This window comes from Nothobranchius furzeri, chromosome 3 (assembly GCF_043380555.1).
Source record: "Nothobranchius furzeri strain GRZ-AD chromosome 3, NfurGRZ-RIMD1, whole genome shotgun sequence".
Classification (NCBI taxonomy): Eukaryota; Metazoa; Chordata; class Actinopteri; order Cyprinodontiformes; family Nothobranchiidae; genus Nothobranchius; species Nothobranchius furzeri.
This window is the reverse complement of record NC_091743.1, coordinates 336568-359635: the sequence shown is the minus strand read 5'-3', so window position 1 is coordinate 359635 and position 23068 is coordinate 336568. Positions and strand designations below refer to the sequence as shown.

The 23068-nt window shown below is 43.3% G+C and overlaps 1 protein-coding gene across 8 annotated transcripts in view; it reads left to right on the top strand.

Moving 5' to 3' along the window:
• Positions 1-23068, top strand: part of epha8 (eph receptor A8) — a 411677-nt gene that overhangs the window by 249398 nt on the left and 139211 nt on the right. For all 8 annotated transcript variants that reach the window (XM_070549067.1, XM_070549062.1, XM_070549064.1 and 5 more), the window contains one exon: positions 3936-4098. In XM_070549067.1, the coding sequence (XP_070405168.1) occupies positions 3936-4098 (163 nt within the window). The remainder of the gene's footprint in view (positions 1-3935; positions 4099-23068) is intronic.

Sequence of the window (23068 nt, the reverse complement as noted above, 5' to 3'; positions counted from 1 at the left end):
GGTAAAGTGGCTATACTATATTCATAGAATCTGGGGTTATAATACGTAGCCATACTCCTATCTTGTGGAATCTTATTTTTATGGAGCACTAGACATTTTTTCCAGGATAAGTAGGACTCCTCCCAATGGGTAGAGCGCCATGTTCTCTGTTCGGTTTTAAAGTACGTAGATCAGAGTTAAACCAGGGAGCCAACTTCTTGTGCTTAGTTACCTTCTTTGTTAAAGGGACATTATCTAATGCCACGCGTAAAGAAGTAACATTATGAACTAGACCATCATTGCTAGAAATGAAAATATCACCCTCTGCTAAGTTCCTCAGAGAGATAAATCATCTGTAGTATCCTGTAATAATCTGTAGTAAATTGTAGTAATTTGTAACAACGTACAATCTGTGTTACTTGTTAGTAAACTGTAGTCATTTTTAGTCATCTGTAGTAGTCTGTAGTAATGTGTAATAATCCACAGTAATCTGTGGTGATCTTAAATCATCTGTAGTATCCTGTAATAATCTGTAGTAAGCTGTAGTAATTTGTAATAACCTACAATCTGTGTTACTTGTTAGTAAACTGTAGTCATTTTTAGTCATCTGTAGTAGTCTGTAGTAATGTGTAATAATCCACAGTAATCTGTGGTGATCTTAAATCATCTGTAGTATCCTGTAATAATCTGTAGTAAACTGTAGTAATTTGTAACAACGTACAATCTGTGTTACTTGTTAGTAAACTGTAGTCATTTTTAGTCATCTGTAGTAGTCTGTAGTAATGTGTAATAATCCACAGTAATCTGTGGTGATCTTAAATCATCTGTAGTATCCTGTAATAATCTGTAGTAAGCTGTAGTAATTTGTAATAACCTACAATCTGTGTTACTTGTTAGTAAACTGTAGTCATTTTTAGTCATCTGTAGTAGTCTGTAGTAATGTGTAATAATCCACAGTAATCTGTGGTGATCTTAAATCATCTGTAGTATCCTGTAATAATCTGTAGTAAACTGTAGTAATTTGTAACAACGTACAATCTGTGTTACATGTTAGCAAACTGTAGTCATTTTTAGTCATCTGTAGTAGTCTGTAGTAATGTGTAATAATCCACAGTAATCTGTGGTGATCTTAAATCATCTGTTGTATCCTGTAATAATCTGTAGTAAGCTGTAGTAATTTGTAACAACGTACAATCTGTGTTACTTGTTAGTAAACTGTAGTCATTTTTGTCATCTGTAGTAGTCTGTAGTAATGTGTAATAATCCACAGTAATCTGTGGTGATCTTAAATCATCTGTAGTATCCTGTAATAATCTGTAGTAAATTGTAGTAATTTGTAATAACCTACAATCTGTGTTACTTGTTAGTAAACTGTAGTCATTTTTAGTCATCTGTAGTAGTCTGTACTAATGTGTAATAATCCACAGTAATCTGTGGTGATCTTAAATCATCTGTAGTATCCTGTAATAATCTGTAGTAAACTGTAGTAATTTGTAATAACCTACAATCTGTGTTACTTGTTAGTAAACTGTAGTCATTTTTAGTCATCTGTAGTAGTCTGTAGTAATGTGTAATAATCCACAGTAATCTGTAGTGATCTTAAATCATCTGTAGTATCCTGTAATAATCTGTAGTAAACTGTAGTAATTTGTAACAACCTACAATCTGTGTTACTTGTTAGTAAACTGTAGTCATTTTTAGTCATCTGTAGTAGTCTGTAGTAATGTGTAATAATCCACAGTAATCTGTGGTGATCTTAAATCATCTGTAGTATCCTGTAATAATCTGTAGTAAATTGTAGTAATTTGTAACAACGTACAATCTGTGTTACTTGTTAGTAAACTGTAGTCATTTTTAGTCATCTGTAGTAGTCTGTAGTAATGTGTAATAATCCACAGTAATCTGTGGTGATCTTAAATCATCTGTAGTATCCTGTAATAATCTGTAGTAAGCTGTAGTAATTTGTAACAACCTACAATCTGTGTTACTTGTTAGTAAACTGTAGTCATTTTTAGTCATCTGTAGTAGTCTGTAGTAATGTGTATTAATCCACAGTAATCTGTAGTGATCTTAAATCATCTGTAGTATCCTGTAATAATCTGTAGTAAACTGTAGTAATTTGTAACAACCTACAATCTGTGTTACTTGTTAGTAAACTGTAGTCATTTTTAGTCATCTGTAGTAGTCTGTAGTAATGTGTAATAATCCACAGTAATCTGTAGTGATCTTAAAACATCTGTAGTATCCTGTAATAATCTGTAGTAAGCTGTAGTAATTTGTAATAACCTACAATCTGTGTTACTTGTTAGTAAACTGTAGTCATTTTTAGTCATCTGTAGTAGTCTGTAGTAATGTGTAATAATCCACAGTAATCTGTGGTGATCTTAAATCATCTGTAGTATCCTGTAATAATCTGTAGTAAACTGTAGTAATTTGTAACAACGTACAATCTGTGTTACTTGTTAGTAAACTGTAGTCATTTTTAGTCATCTGTAGTAGTCTGTAGTAATGTGTAATAATCCACAGTAATCTGTGGTGATCTTAAATCATCTGTAGTATCCTGTAATAATCTGTAGTAAGCTGTAGTAATTTGTAACAACGTACAGTCTGTGTTACTTGTTAGTAAACTGTAGTCATTTTTAGTCATCTGTAGTAGTCTGTAGTAATGTGTAATAATCCACAGTAATCTGTGGTGATCTTAAATCATCTGTAGTATCCTGTAATAATCTGTAGTAAGCTGTAGTAATTTGTAACAACGTACAATCTGTGTTACTTGTTAGTAAACTGTAGTCATTTTTAGTAATCTGTAGTAGTCTGTAGTAATGTGTAATAATCCACAGTAATCTGTGGTGATCTTAAATCATCTGTAGTATCCTGTAATAATCTGTAGTAAATTGTAGTAATTTGTAACAACGTACAATCTCTGTTACTTGTTAGTAAACTGTAGTCATTTTTAGTCATCTGTAGTAGTCTGTAGTAATGTGTAATAATCCACAGTAATCTGTGGTGATATTAAATCATCTGTAGTATCCTGTAATAATCTGTAGTAAACTGTAGTAATTTGTAACAACGTACAATCTGTGTTACTTGTTAGTAAACTGTAGTCATTTTTAGTCATCTGTAGTAGTCTGTAGTAATGTGTAATAATCCACAGTAATCTGTGGTGATCTTAAATCATCTGTAGTATCCTGTAATAATCTGTAGTAAGATGTAGTAATTTGTAACAACCTACAATCTGTGTTACTTGTTAGTAAACTGTACTCATTTTTAGTAATCTGTAGTAGTCTGTAGTAATGTGTAATAATCCACAGTAATCTGTGGTGATCTTAAATCATCTGTAGTATCCTGTAATAATCTGTAGTAAACTGTAGTAATTTGTAACAACGTACAATCTGTGTTACTTGTTAGTAAACTGTAGTCATTTTTAGTCATCTGTAGTAGTCTGTAGTAATGTGTAATAATCCACAGTAATCTGTGGTGATCTTAAATCTTCTGTAGTATCCTGTAATAATCTGTAGTAAGCTGTAGTAATTTGTAACAACCTACAATCTGTGTTACTTGTTAGTAAACTGTAGTCATTTTTAGTCATCTGTAGTAGTCTGTACTAATGTGTAATAATCCACAGTAATCTGTGGTGATCTTAAATCATCTGTAGTATCCTGTAATAATCTGTAGTAAGCTGTAGTAATTTGTAATAACCTACAATCTGTGTTACTTGTTAGTAAACTGTAGTCATTTTTAGTCATCTGTAGTAGTCTGTACTAATGTGTAATAATCCACAGTAATCTGTGGTGATCTTAAATCATCTGTAGTATCCTGTAATAATCTGTAGTAAGCTGTAGTAATTTGTAACAACGTACTATCTGTGTTACTTGTTAGTAAACTGTAGTCATTTTTAGTCATCTGTAGTAATGTAAGCAGCATGCTGATCTAAAATATGCTTGCCTCTCCAACAGGATAATGAAGAACACAGTTACTCGACTCTGAAGTCTAAAAACACCAGTGCCAGAGTGACGGGACTGAAGCCTGGAACTAAATACATCTTCCAGGTCCGAGCCAGAACATCAGCAGGTTGTGGACATTTCAGCCAGAATGTGGAGATCCAGACGTGGAAAGCAGGTGTGTACTGGTAAAGGTGTAGGACACTTGTTTAATCAATACACTTGCAGCGGTCTCTAGTAGTGAATGAATGTCTTGTAAGTCATACTGGACCAATAATACAAGTCTGGAGAAGCTCCTGCTGTGTGGTGAAGTTGTTAATGCTACTAATCTACCAGTTGAGACATTGTCTGCTCTTTCCTGTTCATGTGTTTAAAACGTTTACCATGTGTTATTGGTATTTCCTCATGAAAACCCACTTTTAGCTGAATTCCTGTATCAGTTTTACTTTGAAAATTCTGAAAATGCCTGGATGATAACTACCATCAGGCATTTCTCCTCTCCTTGAAGCTGGTGGTACTCGGTTCCGAAAACGGGATATTTTGACAAAATACTTTTGCATTGGGGATGAAATGGCCAGTACAGGATGTCTGTGTTAAAGGATTATTGTTGTGTAACCGACTTGGTAGTACAGTGGTTAAACTGACTGACTGGCATGTGGTTTAGCACAAGCTAGCTTTCCGTTCATGGCAGTAACTTTTTAATTATTTTTCTAGCTACACTTGTCAATATTGTTTTCAACCCTTTAGTGGTAAACTGTTTAAAATACAAGGACTAGTCCCCCCCCCCCCCCCCCCAGTAGAGTGTCACCCAGTGGCGACTCATCCATAGGGGGCGCTAGGGCACCACCCTACCAGTGTCACAGGAAGAAGAAGAAGAATATAGGAATCACTAAATATATAAAAAACAGGAAAATTCAACTAAACTAAACTACATCATGATAATCTGCATACAAGTGTAGTTTAAAATGTTCTCTCACACTTTTACCATGACCAAATCGTCTGGTGACCTATTTCCTGTTCCTTTTGGGCGCAGCAATCTTTACCATTGACCTGCCCTATAACTATTGCATGCACACTGGATCCTTCTCCAATACAAAGAATTCAAGAGCCTTTGGGCCCAGAAGTTAACAAAAGTTGCTGCGTTCATCCAAAACCAGTGGTTTAACAATCTCTTGGAGATTTTGTTATCATGGATAACCAGAAAATGATGGAATGGGGCACAAACCAGCAAAGGTAAGACCAGCTATTCCTCCCCATCCCCACACATTTCTCTCCTCCTGCTCCCTCACATCATCACACAAACATACACATAGGATCTTGGGGGGTGGGCAAGTCAGGGGGTGCGGGTATGGACCCCATTTCCGCATTCCTGTGGCAACCTACCCCCCAATTTTATTTGCACCTTAAACACTTCCACCGATGACATTCCACACAAACACACACTTAGGGCCTTGGGAGTGAGCACATTCAACGGCATTTGGCAGGGGGATATCTCAGCCTCCTCCCGGGTGCCGGTGCTCACTTCCAATTTTAAACCGCACTTAGACACTGATGGCTGAGGGTGTAAGTGTGGTGGTGCGGTGGCATCAGCTGGCATAGGCCGGATGATGCCCGCACTGCCCACTCACCACAGCCATGGAATACACCTCATGATCACACAACACTATATTGGAGCAGGCGGAGGGAGACTAGGGGTCTTAACACACCTCTGTTGTCACTAGGCTTCCTGGGGCTGGAGGCTAGGAGGGAGATCTGGCCGTCTGGTTGGGGTCTGGGGTGGTGGGTTGCTGTGCTCAGCGTTGGGCGGAGGAGCCTGCTCATCAGCACCCCAGCAGAAAGGGTCAAACTCTGGTAACCGGTGATGGTTGTACCCCATGTGCAGCAGTACCGGGACCAGAGTGAATAGGGTGTGTATGGGGAGCATGAGTGGGTGTCCGGCGTGCATTTTTGTAAGTCTTGGGTTGTATGTGCATGTGTGAGCATGAGGGAGGGAGTGTGTGACTGTGTTTGTGTATGACTGTATATGTCAGGTGGGGCCTTTGGGTCCTCCCCTCTCCTGGGACTTCTTTTGATGATATAGATCTTTGTCCCCCCTCCCCCTGCCACACCTGGTGTGGAGTACTGTGCCTTGGTCTGCTTGGGTCGTGGCTCCCGGGTCAGGGAGTTTAAGATTTTTGGCATCTGCCTGACCAATCCCGGTGGCTGCCTGGTGGGGTCTGGGTCCCTGGGCTCTGCTGGGTCCCCGGCGGGGGTTGTTGGCTCTGGGTCCCGGGTCGCTGGGTCCCGGGCTCGGCCGGCTAGGGGATGGGAGGCTGCGGGCGGGCCTGTGGGCTTGCCGACGATATCTCCAGGGACTCTGCTGGCTGCTGGTTGTGGTCCCCCGGGGCAATCCTCTGTGCCTCTCGAGGGGGGCGGGGGCTTTTCTGGTTGCAGTCTCCTTGGGGTTCCTGTGCTCTGGGGCAACTCCTGGATCTCTGGGACTTGGAGCTCCCCCCTTCTCCTGCGCATCTTTGGGGGGCGGATCTGTGGTCCCTCACACTCTCTGTTGGACGCTCCTATAGAGAAACCTTACATAAACAAGCGCGTGTACACACACAGGTGCTCACATGGTGCTCTCATAAGTATGGGCTTGGGCACGTTAAACACATGTCTTAAGACTATGGTGGGCACTTAATGCACTGTGATTTATTATCGTGATTGTTCAGTTAAGCAATGTTGATTATATATTTCTTCATCAAGTTGACCCAGTGATAGCTAGATCTTGTTGTATTGTTGTTGTGTCCCTTTTTTTGTTTTGTTTTTTTGCTTTTTTTCTTCTCTCTTTCTGCAGGTCTAGAAACAGATTCTTGTTCATTATTGTTTATTTTTGTGTGACATAAATCTGTCAGGCTGTTTTAATCCTAGGGTTTCACTGTCTATTTTTTATCAGATGCAAATGCTGGACATATTCAGCCAGCATGAAAAACTCAGTGACCCATTATAATCAGGAATAATGATTTAAAAATAGGTTTTCAGTGTCCCACACACACACACAGTGAAAAAATGGAGGGCATCGGGGAACAGGCCACAACCTCCTCCTGACTGCTGTGAGCCACAGGTATCCTGCATTAAGTTGTTGGTCTGGTGGAAAAAGTCCAGTCACAGCAATTTGTTCTGTTCAAAGTCTCACCACAGGAGGACCTTCAAAGCTGGGCCAGACATCATGGCATGGTCCAAGGGCAGAGCAGTTCTGGTTTCAGTTAGCCTAACAACCTCTACGATCCATCCCTGTCTCCTGTTGAGCTCAGCTTTGCTGTCTGTCAAACTATCAGCAAAACACCACCTCTGTATCCTAGAAGAGCTCAGCACAGCGATGGGGATGGGCGGGAGTCTACGAGAGTCACTCCCCCAGGGGCCAGAGTTCTCTATGTTACAAAATAAATACTGGTAACACTTTACAATGAGGGACACACATCTGTGCTTTCTTATTAGCGAACAACTGAAACACTACTAAACGCTACAGACCTGTGCATCTGACATCAGTGGTCATGAGGTCATTTGAGCTCCTGGTTGCCCCCCACCTGGAGACCCTAACAGCGCCCCTCCTGGACCCCCTGCGGTTTGCCTACAGAGCCAACAGATCTGTAGATGATGCCATCAACATGGCTCTACACTTCATCCTGCAGCATCTGGACTCCCCGGGTACCTGCGCCAGGATCCTCTTTGTGGACTTCAGCTCTGCCTTCAACACAATCCTCCCAGACCTCCTCCTAGTCCAGGGGTCAGCAACCTTTTCCCATCAAAGAGTGATTATTTCCTGTTTCCGATAGTAAAGACAGCACCGGGAGCCACAGCAGCCACAATGTTGTGGGTGGGCCTACCGGGCCTGAGCCCACCCACTTATGGGCTCGACACACAGGAGGCGACAAACGACCGCGATCAGCAAAATTTGTCGCTGTCGCTTTTACTACCTGACACACGGGAGGCAACCCGCGGCAGCGGCCAGCGGCAAAGCCGTCTACACGTTCTGTTCCATGGCGAAATCCAAACTTCCGTTGTTTTGATTGGCTGTGTCAGGTTGGAGGGAATTAAGGTTATTTAAGCGGTTCAGAGTAAAAAAAAGCGGTAGATATGATGTTTCACAAGGTGCTGCTAGAGTTATGTGAAATCTTACTTCTGATTTTACTATAAAACATAATAATAATCAACTTCTCCTCCATGTTTGCTCGGAGACATACGGAGCATCCTGTCCGCTCATTGGTCAGTGAATGAAACCTCCGTTGATTGGTCCTCGTCCGAGCGACAGCGATGAAAAGTTGAAAATGTTTCAACTTTCTGGGATCGCGTCGCTGGGTCGCCTGTGCACGACACGTGCACGAGCGCAAAATTTCACATGCACGTTTTTCTCATTTTGCTTTGTAGGAGGGAGACCCGCGATTATCGCTTTGTCACGCATGTCTCATTGAAAATGAATGGAGGAGAGGCGATGTGGCCTCCCGTGTGCCAAGCCCATTGCACTTGGGCCCACCCTAAGACAGCCGAGAGCTGCTTTAACTGATCACAACAGGTGGCGGTAACCAATTCCGTTCGCTCATGTACGTCAAAGTTACCTCTCAGAAGATAATTAATAAAACAATTTGTATAAAATTGATCCAGAAGACGTAGTCCATCTGTGCCTACTAGAGATGAGCCGGATAAAGCATTAATGACGAGTACGAGCATGAAACGAGTAAAACTCGTAAATATATGTAATCGTGCTGAAGGAAAATCCTCAGTGGGTAACTGTCTTCACGCTCTGTGATTGGCCAGTCACATAGAGCGCTCGCCCCTCCCTACACACAAAACTGCAGCCGGGAGCTCAGCCAGCTCGGCCCAGGCATCCACGCACACACACAGACAGTAACGGATCTCTCTGTGCTTGCTTCACTGTCTCTCACGTTTCTTCAGTACTCCCTATTTTTTCTTCAGCTCGCCTCTTTTTTGGTTTAATATTGAAAGTTACTTTTTTCGTAACGTACGTGGTGCATTTGACAAGACAGAGCTGAAAACGGCTCGTGCTGCGTTGGTCACTGCCTCTGCTCGGGTCTCTCTCTCTCTCTCTCTCTCTCTCTCTCTCTCTCTCTCTCTCTCTCTCTCTCTCATACAACGAGTGATACAGAGGGTACTTCAGCTGAGACTGAATCAAATTATTTATAACTTAAATAATTTAAAAAAGTTGTGTCTGGTTCTAGCATTTCATATTTCCTAGTTCCTACTGCATGAGTTCAGATGTATTAATCCATGCACTTAAATATTAATGTTCTGATTTTAGTGAAACCCTTGTTCTGTAACAGTTCCTTTACTATTGTGATCAAAAATATTTAATCTCAATTCTGAGGTTGCTCTGTAAATAGTTTTCTAATAAACAATACACATAGCAACTTCTGATTAATCCATATCAATTTCAGATTTAAAATAATGTATTGATGTAAACCACGTCCACTTCAGGTTAAACCACGCCCACTTCAGGTTAAACCACACCCACTGCCGGGTTAGGCCATGCCCACTCTGGGTACAGATACAGATAATTTAGATAGTTGAACAGATACAGATCGTGGTGTACTCGCTCATCCCTAGTGCCTACCGTATTTGGATACTTTTCATCTTGTTAGTGGTTTTATAGTTGAGCAGATGCTGCTTTTTGACACATCACTCGTGTCTCCTTTAAAAACATGTTTAAACGGTTCAGAATACAAATCCAGGCTCTGTCTGGTTGGATTGTTGTAATCAAACTTTTTACTGAATGAAACTTTACATTAAACAATGTTGAAAAGGATCTGATCAATTTGTTTTTCCCTCATTTAAAGTGACGGAGATAATGGTGCTGTGCGCATGGCTCTGTTGATGAACATGTTTAATGTTTCTCTTTGCAACAGTCTTCACAAGAAGGCAACACAGTTAAATGGCAGGGTTCACACTGACCGGATATTTCCCGTATTTGACCGTTTATTTTGAAGGAGAAATCTGCAAGCTGTTGGTGGTTCTGAAAGAATTACCCCGATGCCTACAGATGAGCTGACATTTTAATCATCGCCCACAATGCGGAGGTAGCTAAATCAATCAAGCTCAGCGCAGCTCTCTGTCAGCTCATGCGGGAAGATTTCTCTCACTGAAGCAAATGTTTTCCAAAGCCTATGTCTCAGAGAGAAAATGTTCCGTGATGATGAAACTTTGGCTGAATAGCGCTTGTTCCTGTCTCCAATGTGGCGACACATCCAGGAGCCGTCTGAGGATAAGTCCAAAATCTCACATCCTCTTCAGCTCAGAAAGAGCGTATCATTCTTATTTCTGAGTAGCCTCATGGACAAACGCTGATGCAAGCAACATCCAGTGAGATAACGGAAGTGTTGCAAACCCATTAGTTTGTATTGTGCGGTTCCGTTGCTAGTAACAGTTTTTGTGAACATTGGAAAAGGATTTAAAATAAACATTTAGCCCCCAAAAATGTAGTCAGGCAGTTCGGGAAGATGTTGCGCTTGTGTACTTGTACTAACAACCAGAGAAATTTAAATTTGCAGCTACAAGAGCGATATTTAGAGCATGCAGCTGCAAGCGTCAGTACAGTTTTCACCACCTCCCCAGAGATGAGGAGCCCAGGAGGATGTGGCTGAAAAATCTTAACTTGAAAACCACCACAACCTTCATTTGTGCATGCCTTTCATTTTATTGTGAAAACCCAAAGAGGAACATTCACATCCTTGATGGCCGATCTCGTGGTCTGCCTGTATCTGTTTTTGTTCTGTGTGTAACCCAGGCCCCCACAATGTGAGTCTGAAATTGAGGCCAATGCGGAAGTGAAATAAATTGCAGTTCCACCCTCATCCACTAGGGGCTGGTGCCAGAAGCGAGCAAATCCTCATTGACTCCCATATTAAAAATACCAATTTCACAGCAGAAATAAACAAATTTACAGCCTGGTACCAGAACATGTTTTAGGTTTAAATGATCTAGTTTACACTCATGACAACTCTGAGGGGGGGGGGGGGGGGGGGGGGGGTGAATGTTTTTCTCACTCTTCTGTTTAAGTGTATTAAAAGCCTAAAATTCTGTATAATTAATGAGCATCAGACCCACGTGACCACAGAGCTAGCTCTGTGGAAAGGCCTCAGTAGAGCCTCGGTCTGGCCTGAAAACTGCTCCGGCATTTTCAGTCTCTCACCTTAGACCATTAGTTGTAGCGTTTGTGCGTTCTTTTTGGATATTATTTGTGCAATTGTTGGACAAAATGACTTGCTGTGGCATTAATTGCACTAATAGAGCGTCCAAGGAGTCTCCACTTCATTTTTTTGGGTAAGTAAAATTATATTTATGTATTTTAGGTCACTGCCGAGCTGAGCTTATCAAAGTAGCTAGCTAACTACCATTTTAACATGTACTGTTTAACCATGAAATTTAGATGTTATACAGTAAAATAAATACTAGGGTATATGTCGATGGGTGTAAAACCCAGTGCATTTAACATAAAATGGGTTGAAATATGACGGAGCTCTCGGAGGGAGACTTCTGTGTTCCATTCTTCCACCCGGTTCTTCCCAGCGGTCAGCCCGGCGCATCTCTGACGGCTTCGGCGCCTGGCTGCTGCGCGGGCTGACCGCTTGTGGAGCTCTCGGACTCGGAGAGAGGCCTGACCTCAGAAATACTGCAGCTCGGTGAGTTGGTTGATAGTGCTTGATGTTAGTCTCCAGAAGTCTGTATGCCATCAGATAAACTGGCTCGTTTTTTTTTTTTTTTTACATATTTGTAAAATAGTGGTGGTGGGGAGCGACTAAATAACTAATCTGTCCACAAAGAGCCGCGGCCGGGTGCCCTGCTCTCATGGGAGTTAGTGCAGTTTAATAAAATGGAAATGAGTTAATAAAATTGATTATTAAAAGGTTCATATCCTATCCAATAAGGCGATAGACTCAAGTGTTTGGTTTTATATTTATTTATAAAGTATGCATTTTGTATTACTCTTTATCCTAATTTTAGACCTTTTACTACAGGCCATGATAAGCTGTTAAGTATTTTAAACCCACATGCTTAAGTAGTTCTTTGTATGAAGTTTTCCTCTAGGTGATCCAGAGAGGCTTGACCTTTGGGTAAGCAACCAAAGAAGAGAGTGCTGGACTCCCAATTCATTCTCCCGCTTGTGCAGTGAATACTTTGAGAGTCATCACTTCACCACGGACTCCAGGGTACAAACACATAACTTCATATTTTGGTTAAGATTGAAACAATATAAGCATTAGCTGTATAATATACAGATGTTACATTGCTGTGTAACAAGAAAACAATTCCCCCTCCCTTGAACTGTCTGTGACCGGGGCTGCTTAGATGGGAAACAATCACATTTTTAATTTCCATCTAATTCTATGGATATTTATTCTGATAAACAAATTAATTTTTCGTCAGTCTTTAATGTGTAACTTTATGTATTGGGATGAATGAAAAATATTCATTTTAAACTAAATCGTTAGGCATTTAAGGAGAAATTAACAAAATAATTAATATTCTACTGATGTCAAATAAATCAAACTGTAATTAAAATATATATTTTCAATCTGGATAAAATCCACTGGTGTACCAGTGGGCTTTTGAGATACAGAAATTGACCTTGTCTGATGTGTGTGTGTGTGTGTGTGTGTGTGTGTGTGTGTGCGTGTGCGTGTGCGTGTAAGAGTGAGAGAGAAAGAGAGGGGAAAGGCTTTCCAATCCAGTACCTTTCAGCATTACGGTTGGGCATTGTTTGATTTTGAACAATTCCGATTCCAATTCTTCGTTTCGATTCCGGTTCCTATCGATTCCCGATTCCGATTCTTTGAAGACATGACATGCTTTACATGAGCCAGCTAACCACAGGTCCTACTTGATGAAATAATCTTAACTTCAACATGAATTTTAATTCTATGAACAATAACATCACCTTCATTTAGACTAAAACATGTTTTGGAGACAAAAAGAAAAAGACTTGCAGCACAACCAGTGTGTTTGTTTCTGACCACAACCAGACACATTTGTTTATATCCGGGTGGGGGGAGGGGGGGACTTGGTGCTGCACACAGACAGCTGGTGTGATCAACCCTGAAAAGGGTTTATCACAATTTGCAGATCACGTTTATTTTTCATGGAGATCGGCCGCGGATTCCTCTTCCGTCAGCACACTAGGAATGGAAACTAGGAATCGAAATAAAAACGTTGAGCGATTCCGGGAAAAATGAACAGTTGGAACCGGTTCCAATCGATGCTCGATGCCCAACACTATCATGCTATTTCATGTAGCTGGGGCGCTATGCCTCAGAGACAATAAATTCAGTGATGTGTATTGGCCAGAATTGTTCCAGTTTTACCTAGCAATAAAACATGATTGGCTGTTTAGCTGCAGTTCAGGAGTGCATTTTTCAGTGTCTGAGGAGTGAAATTAGTGAGTCTGTTGAGGGAAATTCACTGTTTAATGTGACAGCTGGTGGAAATTATCTGTAAATAATTTAGATTGAATTTAAGCACTCACACTAATAGTAAATATATGGATTTACATTATGTATATGTATTTTTTACATCTTTTCCTCTTCATATCATGGATGGTGGAGCCCAAGCTTCTATGGATAAGCTGCTGCAATGTTGCCTTGCAGCAAGAAGGTCCAAATCCCAAATCTGGGTTTTTTCTGCATGAAATTTGCATGTTTTCCCCATTTATGGGTTCCTTCTAGGTACTCCAGCTTCCTTCCACAGTCAAAATATTACGGTCAAGTTATTTGATGTCTCTAAATTATCCTTAGATGTGAGTGTGTGTGCATGGTTGCTTGTCCTGTGTGTCTGTGTTGCCCTGCAATGGACCAGTGACCTGTCCGGCGTGTACCCTGCCTGCAGGAGCTAGGCATCAGCCCCCAGCCAAAAAAGCCAGTATAGATGATAGATGGATGAAGACAAGGCTTTTCAAATAAGTAATAATATTTTATTTTTTTGTGTTATTGGTGGCGAACAGATGGAGTCATTGAGGAGCTTTCTGGATAGAGTGGAGCAGGTGCTGCCACAAGGTGGATCTGGACTACAAAGAAGGCATTTGGGAAACGAGTTGTATGCAGAAAGTGGCCTTTTTCTTTCTTCAACACGTCTGGCTGCAATCCACTCTGAGGCAAGGAAGGACTGCCTCCGCTTGTTCCATCTTCTTTTTGATGCGTTCTTCAGTCCAGAAGATTGCCAAAATGCAGTGGCGTTTGGAAAACATGGACAAGTGCCGGAAGGGAAGAGGGTCCTGGACAAGTCCAGAGTCAGTGGGATTCTAAGTGAGTACTGATTGAACTTTCTAAAGTTTAGATCTGTGGCGTTTTGTTATCAAATTCCCATACTCAGATGTGTAATGATAAGAACAAATGAATGGAATCAATAGTCATTAAAACATGATATTTTAGGTAGTTAAAATGCGTCATTCAGAAAACTATGCCTATTAAATCACACTAGGCCATCACTCAGGGCTACTAATTTCAAATAAAAAACACAAATCTTTAATTGTACGTGTGGAAAGTGGATTTATTATTTATGCTTTACTTTTTTCTTGTAGCTTACTTCATGCGATGTGGGACTGGCTGGATGGACACCGGTTGAGAAAACCAAGGTTAAAAAGGCACTGATAAACAAATGTCACACGAGAGCCAAAAATACCTAAACGTGGCAAAATAGGAAAATGAACTCACGAGGGCTGAAAATCTGTGAGTTGTTCTATGTTTGTCATTCTCATGCAGCTGTGCTGAGAGCTGTTCAATGACTGTTGGTAAAGTTGCACTTACTCGAGGCGTATGTGCTCAGATGTTCAGGTTCTGTAAATGTTCTACGCACAGGAATTTATTCAAGCCATTTTGAAAGCTTAGTTACTTTATTCTCAACTTCAACTTATATATATTTTATCTTATTCCTTCCCAGCTAAATTTACCTTTTATTCTAATTTGTATTGTATTGTGTATTTTATTGTAAAGCTATTCTATTATTCAACTTTAATTCAGATATATTTTACCTTACTCTTTCCTAGTTAAATTTACCCTTCATTTTAATTCGTGGTGTACAGTTTTTTTTTATTATTTTCAACTCTTAGTTCACGAGCAGTTGTGTAAGGCATTTCACTGCATCTCGTACTGTGTATGAATGTGTATGTGACAAATAAAATTTGAATTTGAATTTGAGCTTATAGAAATGTTATGTAACACAACAATTATTTGAAAAATATCATTTGACTGTCAGTTTTGTTAGGCTGCCTTTGCAGTATTTTGCTTTTTGAGAGCTCACCTCTGGGAAGTTTTTTGTTTTTTGAAAACTGAAGTTAAGCATCTGGCTGTCATGGTCTGCATCTGCGTCTTTCCCCATGTGTCTCCTGATGTTCTCCATCCCTCTTTAGATTCCCCTATTGTGTCTCATAGCGCCCTCATGTGTCCTTTGTCTGCGTCTCATTTATGTGTCTTCTGTTTGTAGCTCTTCAGGTCATCCCCAGCCCCTCCAGTTGTAGCTCCAGCCTCTTTGTCCCCAGCTCGGTGTGTGTGTGTGTCATTCCCCAGCTCAGTGTATGTGTGTGTGTGTGTGTGTGTGTGTGTGTGTGTGTGTGTGTCTGTGTGGGTCCTTCCCTCAGTCTTTAGGTTTAGTTTTGTGTTTTATGTAGTGTTAGGTTTATCTGCCCTCCACTGGTTCTCTTCCCCATTCAGATAATTGTTGTCACCTGCCTTCCCTCCAGCCTCACTCCACACACCTGCTTCCTTTTTCCCTAATTGCTCCTCCCTGTCTATATAAGCCATGTCTTGTCTCTGTGTTGTGTCGGTCCATTGTTGTTTGTCAGCGTTGTTTTGGTGCTCTGTGTAAACTTCCTGTCCCGTTCCCAGTTTGTGCTCTAAGTAAGCTTTGTTCTCATTTTTCTGGATTTTTGGATTTTGGCTCCCTGCCTTTTGGATTTATTTTTGTTTCATCCTAAAATAAAAGGATTTTACTCTATATCAACTCCTGACTCGTGTCATCCTGGGTAACTGCATTTTGGGTCCAAACCATCCTCGCAACATGACAGAATGGACTGACCATACAAGGACCCAGCAGAACTTCCAGGTTCATCCACATCTCGGTGTATGTACACCTACCATGGAGACCCAGACACCTGTTGGGAGTTTATTAAGGATTGTGCTCACCACCTGGACATGACTTCTTCCGAATTCGATAAAGTCTCCTTCATGATACTTTGTCTAAGGTATAAACCTCTGGAATGGGCCGCAGATCTTTTTGACATAGACTCAGTCAAGACTGCGTCATTCTGGGACTTTGCCAAGATGCTTCTACGCGCCTTTGGCCGTGACCCTCCTCCACCAGTTGCTCCTGTCACCTCCTCCTCCATATCTCCTCCTTCTGCTCCTAGACTCCAGTCCCTAACTGCTTCGGTCCAGACAATCAGAACTGGCTTCATCTCCTTCTCCCCTGAACCTGTTTGTGCCATCTCAGCACCTGCCATACCACCACACCCTCACCTGATCCCGACAATGCTGCCTTCATCCCTGGTGGGTTGTTCCTCCTCATCTTCTGTTTCTGCCAACGTCTTCTCCACGCCTCCGTTGACCCAAGACCCCTCACATCGATGACGACACAGCCGCCATCAGAGGTCTTCTGTGGTCAGAGCAGCACCGACAGTTCTGGTGTCTCCTGCTCTGACTCCTCAGCCCAAGCTCCACTCGCCTCCATCACCAGTTCAGCCCGATCTCCTCCTCATCCCAGAGACTCGAGCTGTTCAGTCTGTCCAAGGGGTCCCTGTTCTGCAGTCCAAGTCTGAGCTCCACCTGCCTTCACCTTATGCAGTTCCGGCGGTGGTCCCGAAGGACGCATCGCATCCTGTCTCGGCGGTGGTCCCGGAGGACACATCGCATCCTGCTTCGGCAGTGGTCCCGTAGGACGCATCGCATTCTGTCTCGGCGATGGTACCGGAGGACACATCGCATCCTGTCTCGGCAGTGGTCCCGGAGGACGCATCACATTCGGACCAGCTCTTCCACGAGGCTCCTGTCCAGCCTTTCCACGAGGCTCCGGTCCAGCCTTTCCACGAGGCTCCGGTCCAGCCTTTCCACGAGGCTCCAGTCCAGCCCGTCCACGAGGCTCCGGTCCAGCCTTTCCACGAGGCTCCAGTCCAGCCCGTCCACGAGGCTCCGGTCCAGCCCGACCACGAGGCTCCGGTCCAGCCCGTCCACGAGGCTCCGGTCCAGCCTTTCCACGAGGCTCCGGTCCAGCCCATCCAAGAGGCTCCGGTCCAGCCTTTCCACAAGGCTCCGGTCCAGCCTTTCCACGAGGCTCCGGTCCAGCCTTTCCACGAGGCTCCGGTCCAGCCTTTCCACGAGGCTCCGGTCCAGCCTTTCCACGAGGCTCCAGTCCAGCCCGTCCACGAGGCTCCGGTCCAGCCCGACCACGAGGCTCCGGTCCAGCCCGTCCACGAGGCTCCGGTCCAGCCTTTCCACGAGGCTCCGGTCCAGCCCATCCAAGAGGCTCCGGTCCAGCCCGTCCAAGAGGCTCTGCCCAGTCCGGTACCTTCAGGCCAGAAGTCGACGCCTCCTGTCTCAAAGTCGACGCCTCCTGAGCCACCACCGGCAGTGTCTACGTCCCCACCTGTGTCTACGTCCCCTCAAGAGTCGATGTCCCTGTCCCCTGTCTTGAAGTCGACGTCCCCGTCTTCAGAGTTCCAGTGTCAAGAGTCCCCGTCTCAAGTGTTCCAGTCTCCCGAGTCCCCATCTCAAGTGTTCCAGTCTCCCAAGTCCCCAGTGTTCCAGTCTCAAGTGTCTCCAGAGTCCCCGGTGTTCCAGTCTCAAGTGTCTCCAGGGTCCCCGGTGTTCCAGTCTCAAGTGTCTCCAGAGTCCCCGGTGTTCCAGTCTCAAGTGTCTCCAGAGTCCCCGGTGTTCCAGTCTCAAGTGACTCCAGAGTCCCTGTCTCCAGAGACCCTTCCTCGTCCTCTGAAGTCCCTTCCTCCTCCTCCTCCTCCAAAGCCCCCGATCCCCAGAGTTTCCTGTTCCCGGCTCCTGGCTCCCCATCGCCGGCCCCCCAGAGTTTCCTGTTCCTGCCTCCTGGTTCCCCGTCGCCGGTCCCCAAGACCTCCCTGGTCCCGCCTGCTGGTTCCCCGTCGCCTGTCCCCAATACTTCCCTGGTCCCGCCTCCTGGTTCCCCGTCGCTGGCCCCCAAGACTTCCCTGGTTTCCCGTTGCCGGCCCCCAAGACTTCCCTGGTCCCACCTCCTGGTTCCCCGTCGCCGGCCCCCAAGACTTCCCTGGTCCCGCCTCCTGGTTCGCCGTCGCCGGCCCCTTGAAGTCTCCTGTTCCTTCCTCGCCCGCCCTTGTGGGTCTTTTGTTTTGGTCCCTCCTCTCCCGCCCTGTGGTTTCTATTGTCCTGTTTTTGTCTTTTGATTGTGGTGTGGTTTTGTCTGTCTTGTGGGCGTCTGGTATCCGCCCTTGGAGGGGGGGAGGGGGGGTATTGTCATGGTCTGCGTCTGCGTCTTTCCCCATGTGTCTCCTGATGTTCTCCATCCCTCTTTAGATTCCCCTTTTGTGTCTCATAGCGCCCTCATGTGTCCTTTGTCTGTGTCTCATTTATGTGTCTTCTGTTTGTAGCCCTTCAGGTCATCCCCAGCCCCTCCAATTGTAGCTCCAGCCTCTTTGTCCCCAGCTTGGTGTGTGTGTGTCATTCCCCAGCTCAGTGTAAGTGTGTGAGTGTATGTGTGTGTGTGTCCTTTCCCCAGCTCAGTGTATGTGTGTGTGAGTGTAGGTGTGTGTGTGTGTGTGTGTGTGTGTGTGTGTGTGTGTGTGTGTGTGTGTGGGTCCTTCCCTCAGTCTTTAGGTTTAGTTTTGTGTTTTATATAGTGTTAGGTTTATATGCCCTCCACTGGTTCTCTTCCCCATTCAGGTAATTGTTGTCACCTGCCTTTCCTCCAGCCTCACTCCACACACCTGCTTCCTGTTTCCCTAATTGCTCCTCCCTGTCTATATAAGCCCTGTCTTGTCTCTGTGTTGTGTCGGTCCATTGTTGTTTGTCAGCGTTGTTTTGGTGCTCTGTGTAAACTTCCTGTCCGGTTCCCAGTTTGTGCTCTAAGTAAGCTTTGTTCTCATTTTTCTGGATTTTTGGATTTAGGCTCCCTGCCTTTTGGATTTATTTTTGTTTCATCCTAAAATAAAAGGATTTTACTCTACAGGTGCTGGCCAGTAAATTAGAATATCATCAAAAGGTTGAAAATATTTCAGTAATTCCATTCAAAGCGTGAAACTTGTACATTATATTCATGCAATGCACACAGACCAATGTATTTCCGATGTTTATTACGTTTAATTTTGATATTTATAGGTGACAACCAATGAAAACATCAAATCTGGTATCTCAGAAAATTAGAATATTCTAAAGGCCAATGAAAAAATGTTTGTTTCTCTAATGTTGGCCAACTGAAAAGAATGAACATGAAAAGAATGTGCATGTATAGCACTCAATACTTAGTCGGGGCTCCTTTTGCCTCAATAACTGCAGTAATGCGGCGTGGCATGGACTCGATCAGTCTGTGGCACTGCTCAGGTGTTATGAGAGCCCAGGTTGCTCTGATAGTCGTCTTCAGCTCCTCTGCATTGTTGGGTCTAGCGTATTGCATCCTCCGCTTCACAATACCCCATAGATTTTCTATGGGGTTAAGGTCAGGCGAGTTTGCTGGCCAATCAAGGACAGGGATACCATGGTCCTTGAACCAGGTGCTGGTGGTTTTGGCACTGTGTGCAGGTGCCAAGTCCTGTTGAAAGGTGAAGTCTGCATCCCCATAAAGTTGGTCAGCAGCAGGAAGCATGAAGTGCTCTAAAACTTCCTGGTAGACGGCTGCATTGACCCTGAACCTCAGGAAACAGAGTGGGCCAACACCGGCAGATGACATGGCACCCCACACCATCACTGACGGTGGAAACTTTACACTGGACCTCATGCAATGTGGATTCTGTGCTTCTCCGCTCTTCCTCCAGACTCTGGGTCCTTGATTTCCAAAGGAAATGCAGAACTTGCTTTCATCAGAAAACATAACTTTGGACCACTCAGCATCAGTCCAGTCCTTTTTGTCCTTGGCCCAGGCGAGACGCTTCTTGCGCTGTTTCATGTTCAAGAGTGGCTTGACACACGGAATGCGACACCTGAATCCCATGTCTTTCATGAGTCTCCTCGTGGTGGTTCTTGAAGCGCTGACTCCAGCTGCAGTCCACTCTTTGTGGATCTCCCCCACATTTTTGAATGGGTTTGTCGTCACAATTCTCTGCAGGGTGCGGTTATCCCTAGAGCTTGTACACTTTTTTCTACCACATTTTTTCCGTCCCTTCGCCTGTCTGTTAATGTGCTTGGACACAGAGCTCTGCGAACAGCCAGCTTCTTTAGCAATCACCTTTTGTGTCTTGCCCTCCTTGTGCAAGGTGTCAATGATTGTCTTTTGGACAGCTGTTAAGTCAGAAGTCTTCCCCATGATTGTGGTGCCTTCAAAACAAGACTGAGGGACCTTTTAAAGGCCTTTGCAGGTGTTTTGAGTAAATCAGCTGATTAGAGTGGCAGCAGGTGTCTTCTATATTCAGCCTTTTCAGAATATTCTAATTTTTTGAGATACCAAATTTGGAGTTTTCATTTGTTGTCACTTATGAATATCAAATTTAAATGTAATGAACATTGGAAATACATTGGTCTGTGTGCATTGCATGAATATAATGTACAAGTTTCACGTTTTGAATGGAATTACTGAAATATTTTCAACCTTTTGATGATATTCTAATTTACTGGCCAGCACCTGTATATCAACTCCTGACTCGTGTCATCCTGGGTAACTGCATTTTGGGTCTAAACCATCCTCGCAACGTGACACTGGCATTTCTAATAAAGAAGTTTGTAGTTTGGAATTTTGTTTTATTCTTTGCTTTTCAGACAAACGGATGGATGGATGGATGGATGGATGGATGGATGGATGGATGGAGTCTCAAAGGAGGACAAAGGAGACGTATATGTAGATCTCCTCTGAAGCTCTATTATTGCTCCTTGGCCTCAGGGGATGTAACTAAGGAGACATAACAAGGTTCAAAAGAAGTCCTCTAAGATGTCTCTATAAAGTCTCAAATATGACTCCTATACCTTACTTTATGTCTCACTCTATTTCTCCTAGTGAATTTTAGGAGAAATAGATGAGAAAATAACAAAACTGAAATCAGACAAGAGTGAGAGTCAAATATTTGTCTCCTGATAACACTGAGCAGTAAAATTTTCCTCTGGGTTAACCAGTTTGTTGAGTAATCTGAAACTCTTAAAAAAGAGTTTATCAGTTCTATTGAATGGGAGAGAGAGGATTGAGAATCTCGAAGAAAGAGAAAAACATCATCTGCATAAAGACTGATCTTATGTTCTATTTTCTTACACTTTATCCCTTTAATATCTGTTGTTTGCCTAATTGCTGCCGCTAGTGGTTCGATAAAGATAGCAAACAGTGAGGGTGAGAGTGGGGATCCCTGCCTGGTCCCCCTCAGAAGCTAGCTGATATTTGGTCGTTCGTCCTGACACGTGCTGTTGGTGAACTGTATAATGTTTTAGCCAGTTTATGAAGAAGTTCCCAAAACCAAATTTATGTAAAGTTGCAAATAAGAACTTCCAGTTAGCTCTATCAAAAGCTTTTTCTGCATCTAGAGATAATATACTAGTTTCCATGTTTCTACTGTAAGAGAAATCTATCAAATTAAGTAATCTACGTGAGTTTGTGGGTGACTGTCTACCCTTAATGAAACCAGTTTGGTCAGGGTGTATTATGAAGGGGGTTACCTTCTCTAATCTTTTGGCCAGGGCTTTACAAATTATTTTGAGATCAACATTAATAAGAGAAATTGGACGATAGCTGGTAGGAAATGCTGGGTCTTTGCCTGGTTTTAACAAGAGACTAATATTGGCTGAGTTCATGTTTGGCTGTAATCTGCTGCTCTCTTCGATTTCCCTCACCATTCTGAAAAATATTGGAGCCAGAATGATCCAGAATTCTTTGTAGAACTCTGCTGGAAACCCGCCTGGACCTGGAGCTTTCCTATTCGTCATGGATTTAAGGGCTTCCTGGAGCTCAGCTGATGTTAGTGGCAAGTCCAGGACTGTAACTTGGCTGTCTGATAATTTAGGAAGTGTTATCCTGTCAAGGAACTCATTGATCTCATGATCTGATGGGTTTATCTGTGGTGAGTACAAAGTATGGTAAAAGTCTCTGAAAGTGTTGTTTATTCTTTCAGGGTCATAAACTATATTCCCGGTTGAGTCTTTAACAGCAGATATGGTAGTTTTCTCTTTATTTATTTTTAACTGGATAGCTAAAAATTTACCTGATTTATTGTTATGTTCAAAGTTTTCTATACGTCGGGTGTGTCTGAATCCACGGGAAGGATGCTTGTAAGAGTGCATTTTGAGGTTGATGACGTCACAGCGCAGCAACGAGTACTGTCCGAATTCCAAGAATACTTATTCTCGCGTCATCAAATGCGGCCTCGCTCCGCCCACATTTTGAGGACGGGTCTGTTGTATCCTCACAGAACAAGGCCATCCCAGCATGCTTTGCGCACTGGTTGTGGATTCAATCAATCAATCAATCAATCAATCAATCAATCAATCAATCAAAGCTTTATTTATAAAGCGCCTTCCGCAACCCTGTCAGGAAGCCCAAGGCGCTGAACATGGTACAGTACAAAGTTAAATAAAGTGAATTAATCAGAAAATAAAAGCAATTCAAATTACAGATTACAAATTACAAAAAAGGTGAAACATTCTAGTAGACGACAAATGTGTAAAACAAGGGAAAAAGTGAACTAATGAAAACTGTGAGATAAAGCCAACATAAGAGAGGGCCAGATTCAAACATGTTCAGGAAACGCCAAGCAGAGGAGGTGGGTTTTTAGGCGACTCTTAAAGACTGGCAGAGATGGGGACAACCTAACTGAGGGTGGCAACTGGTTCCAGAGTGACGGTGCTAGGACTGAGAAAGCCCGGTCCCCGCGAGTACGACACCTAGAACGAGGGACAGCAAGCAGGCCTTGGTCAGAGGAGCGCAGAGCGCATGATGGGGAATGTCTGTTCAGGAGTGTGGCTAGATAGGGGGGAGCACCACCCTGGAAGAAATGATAAACAAAG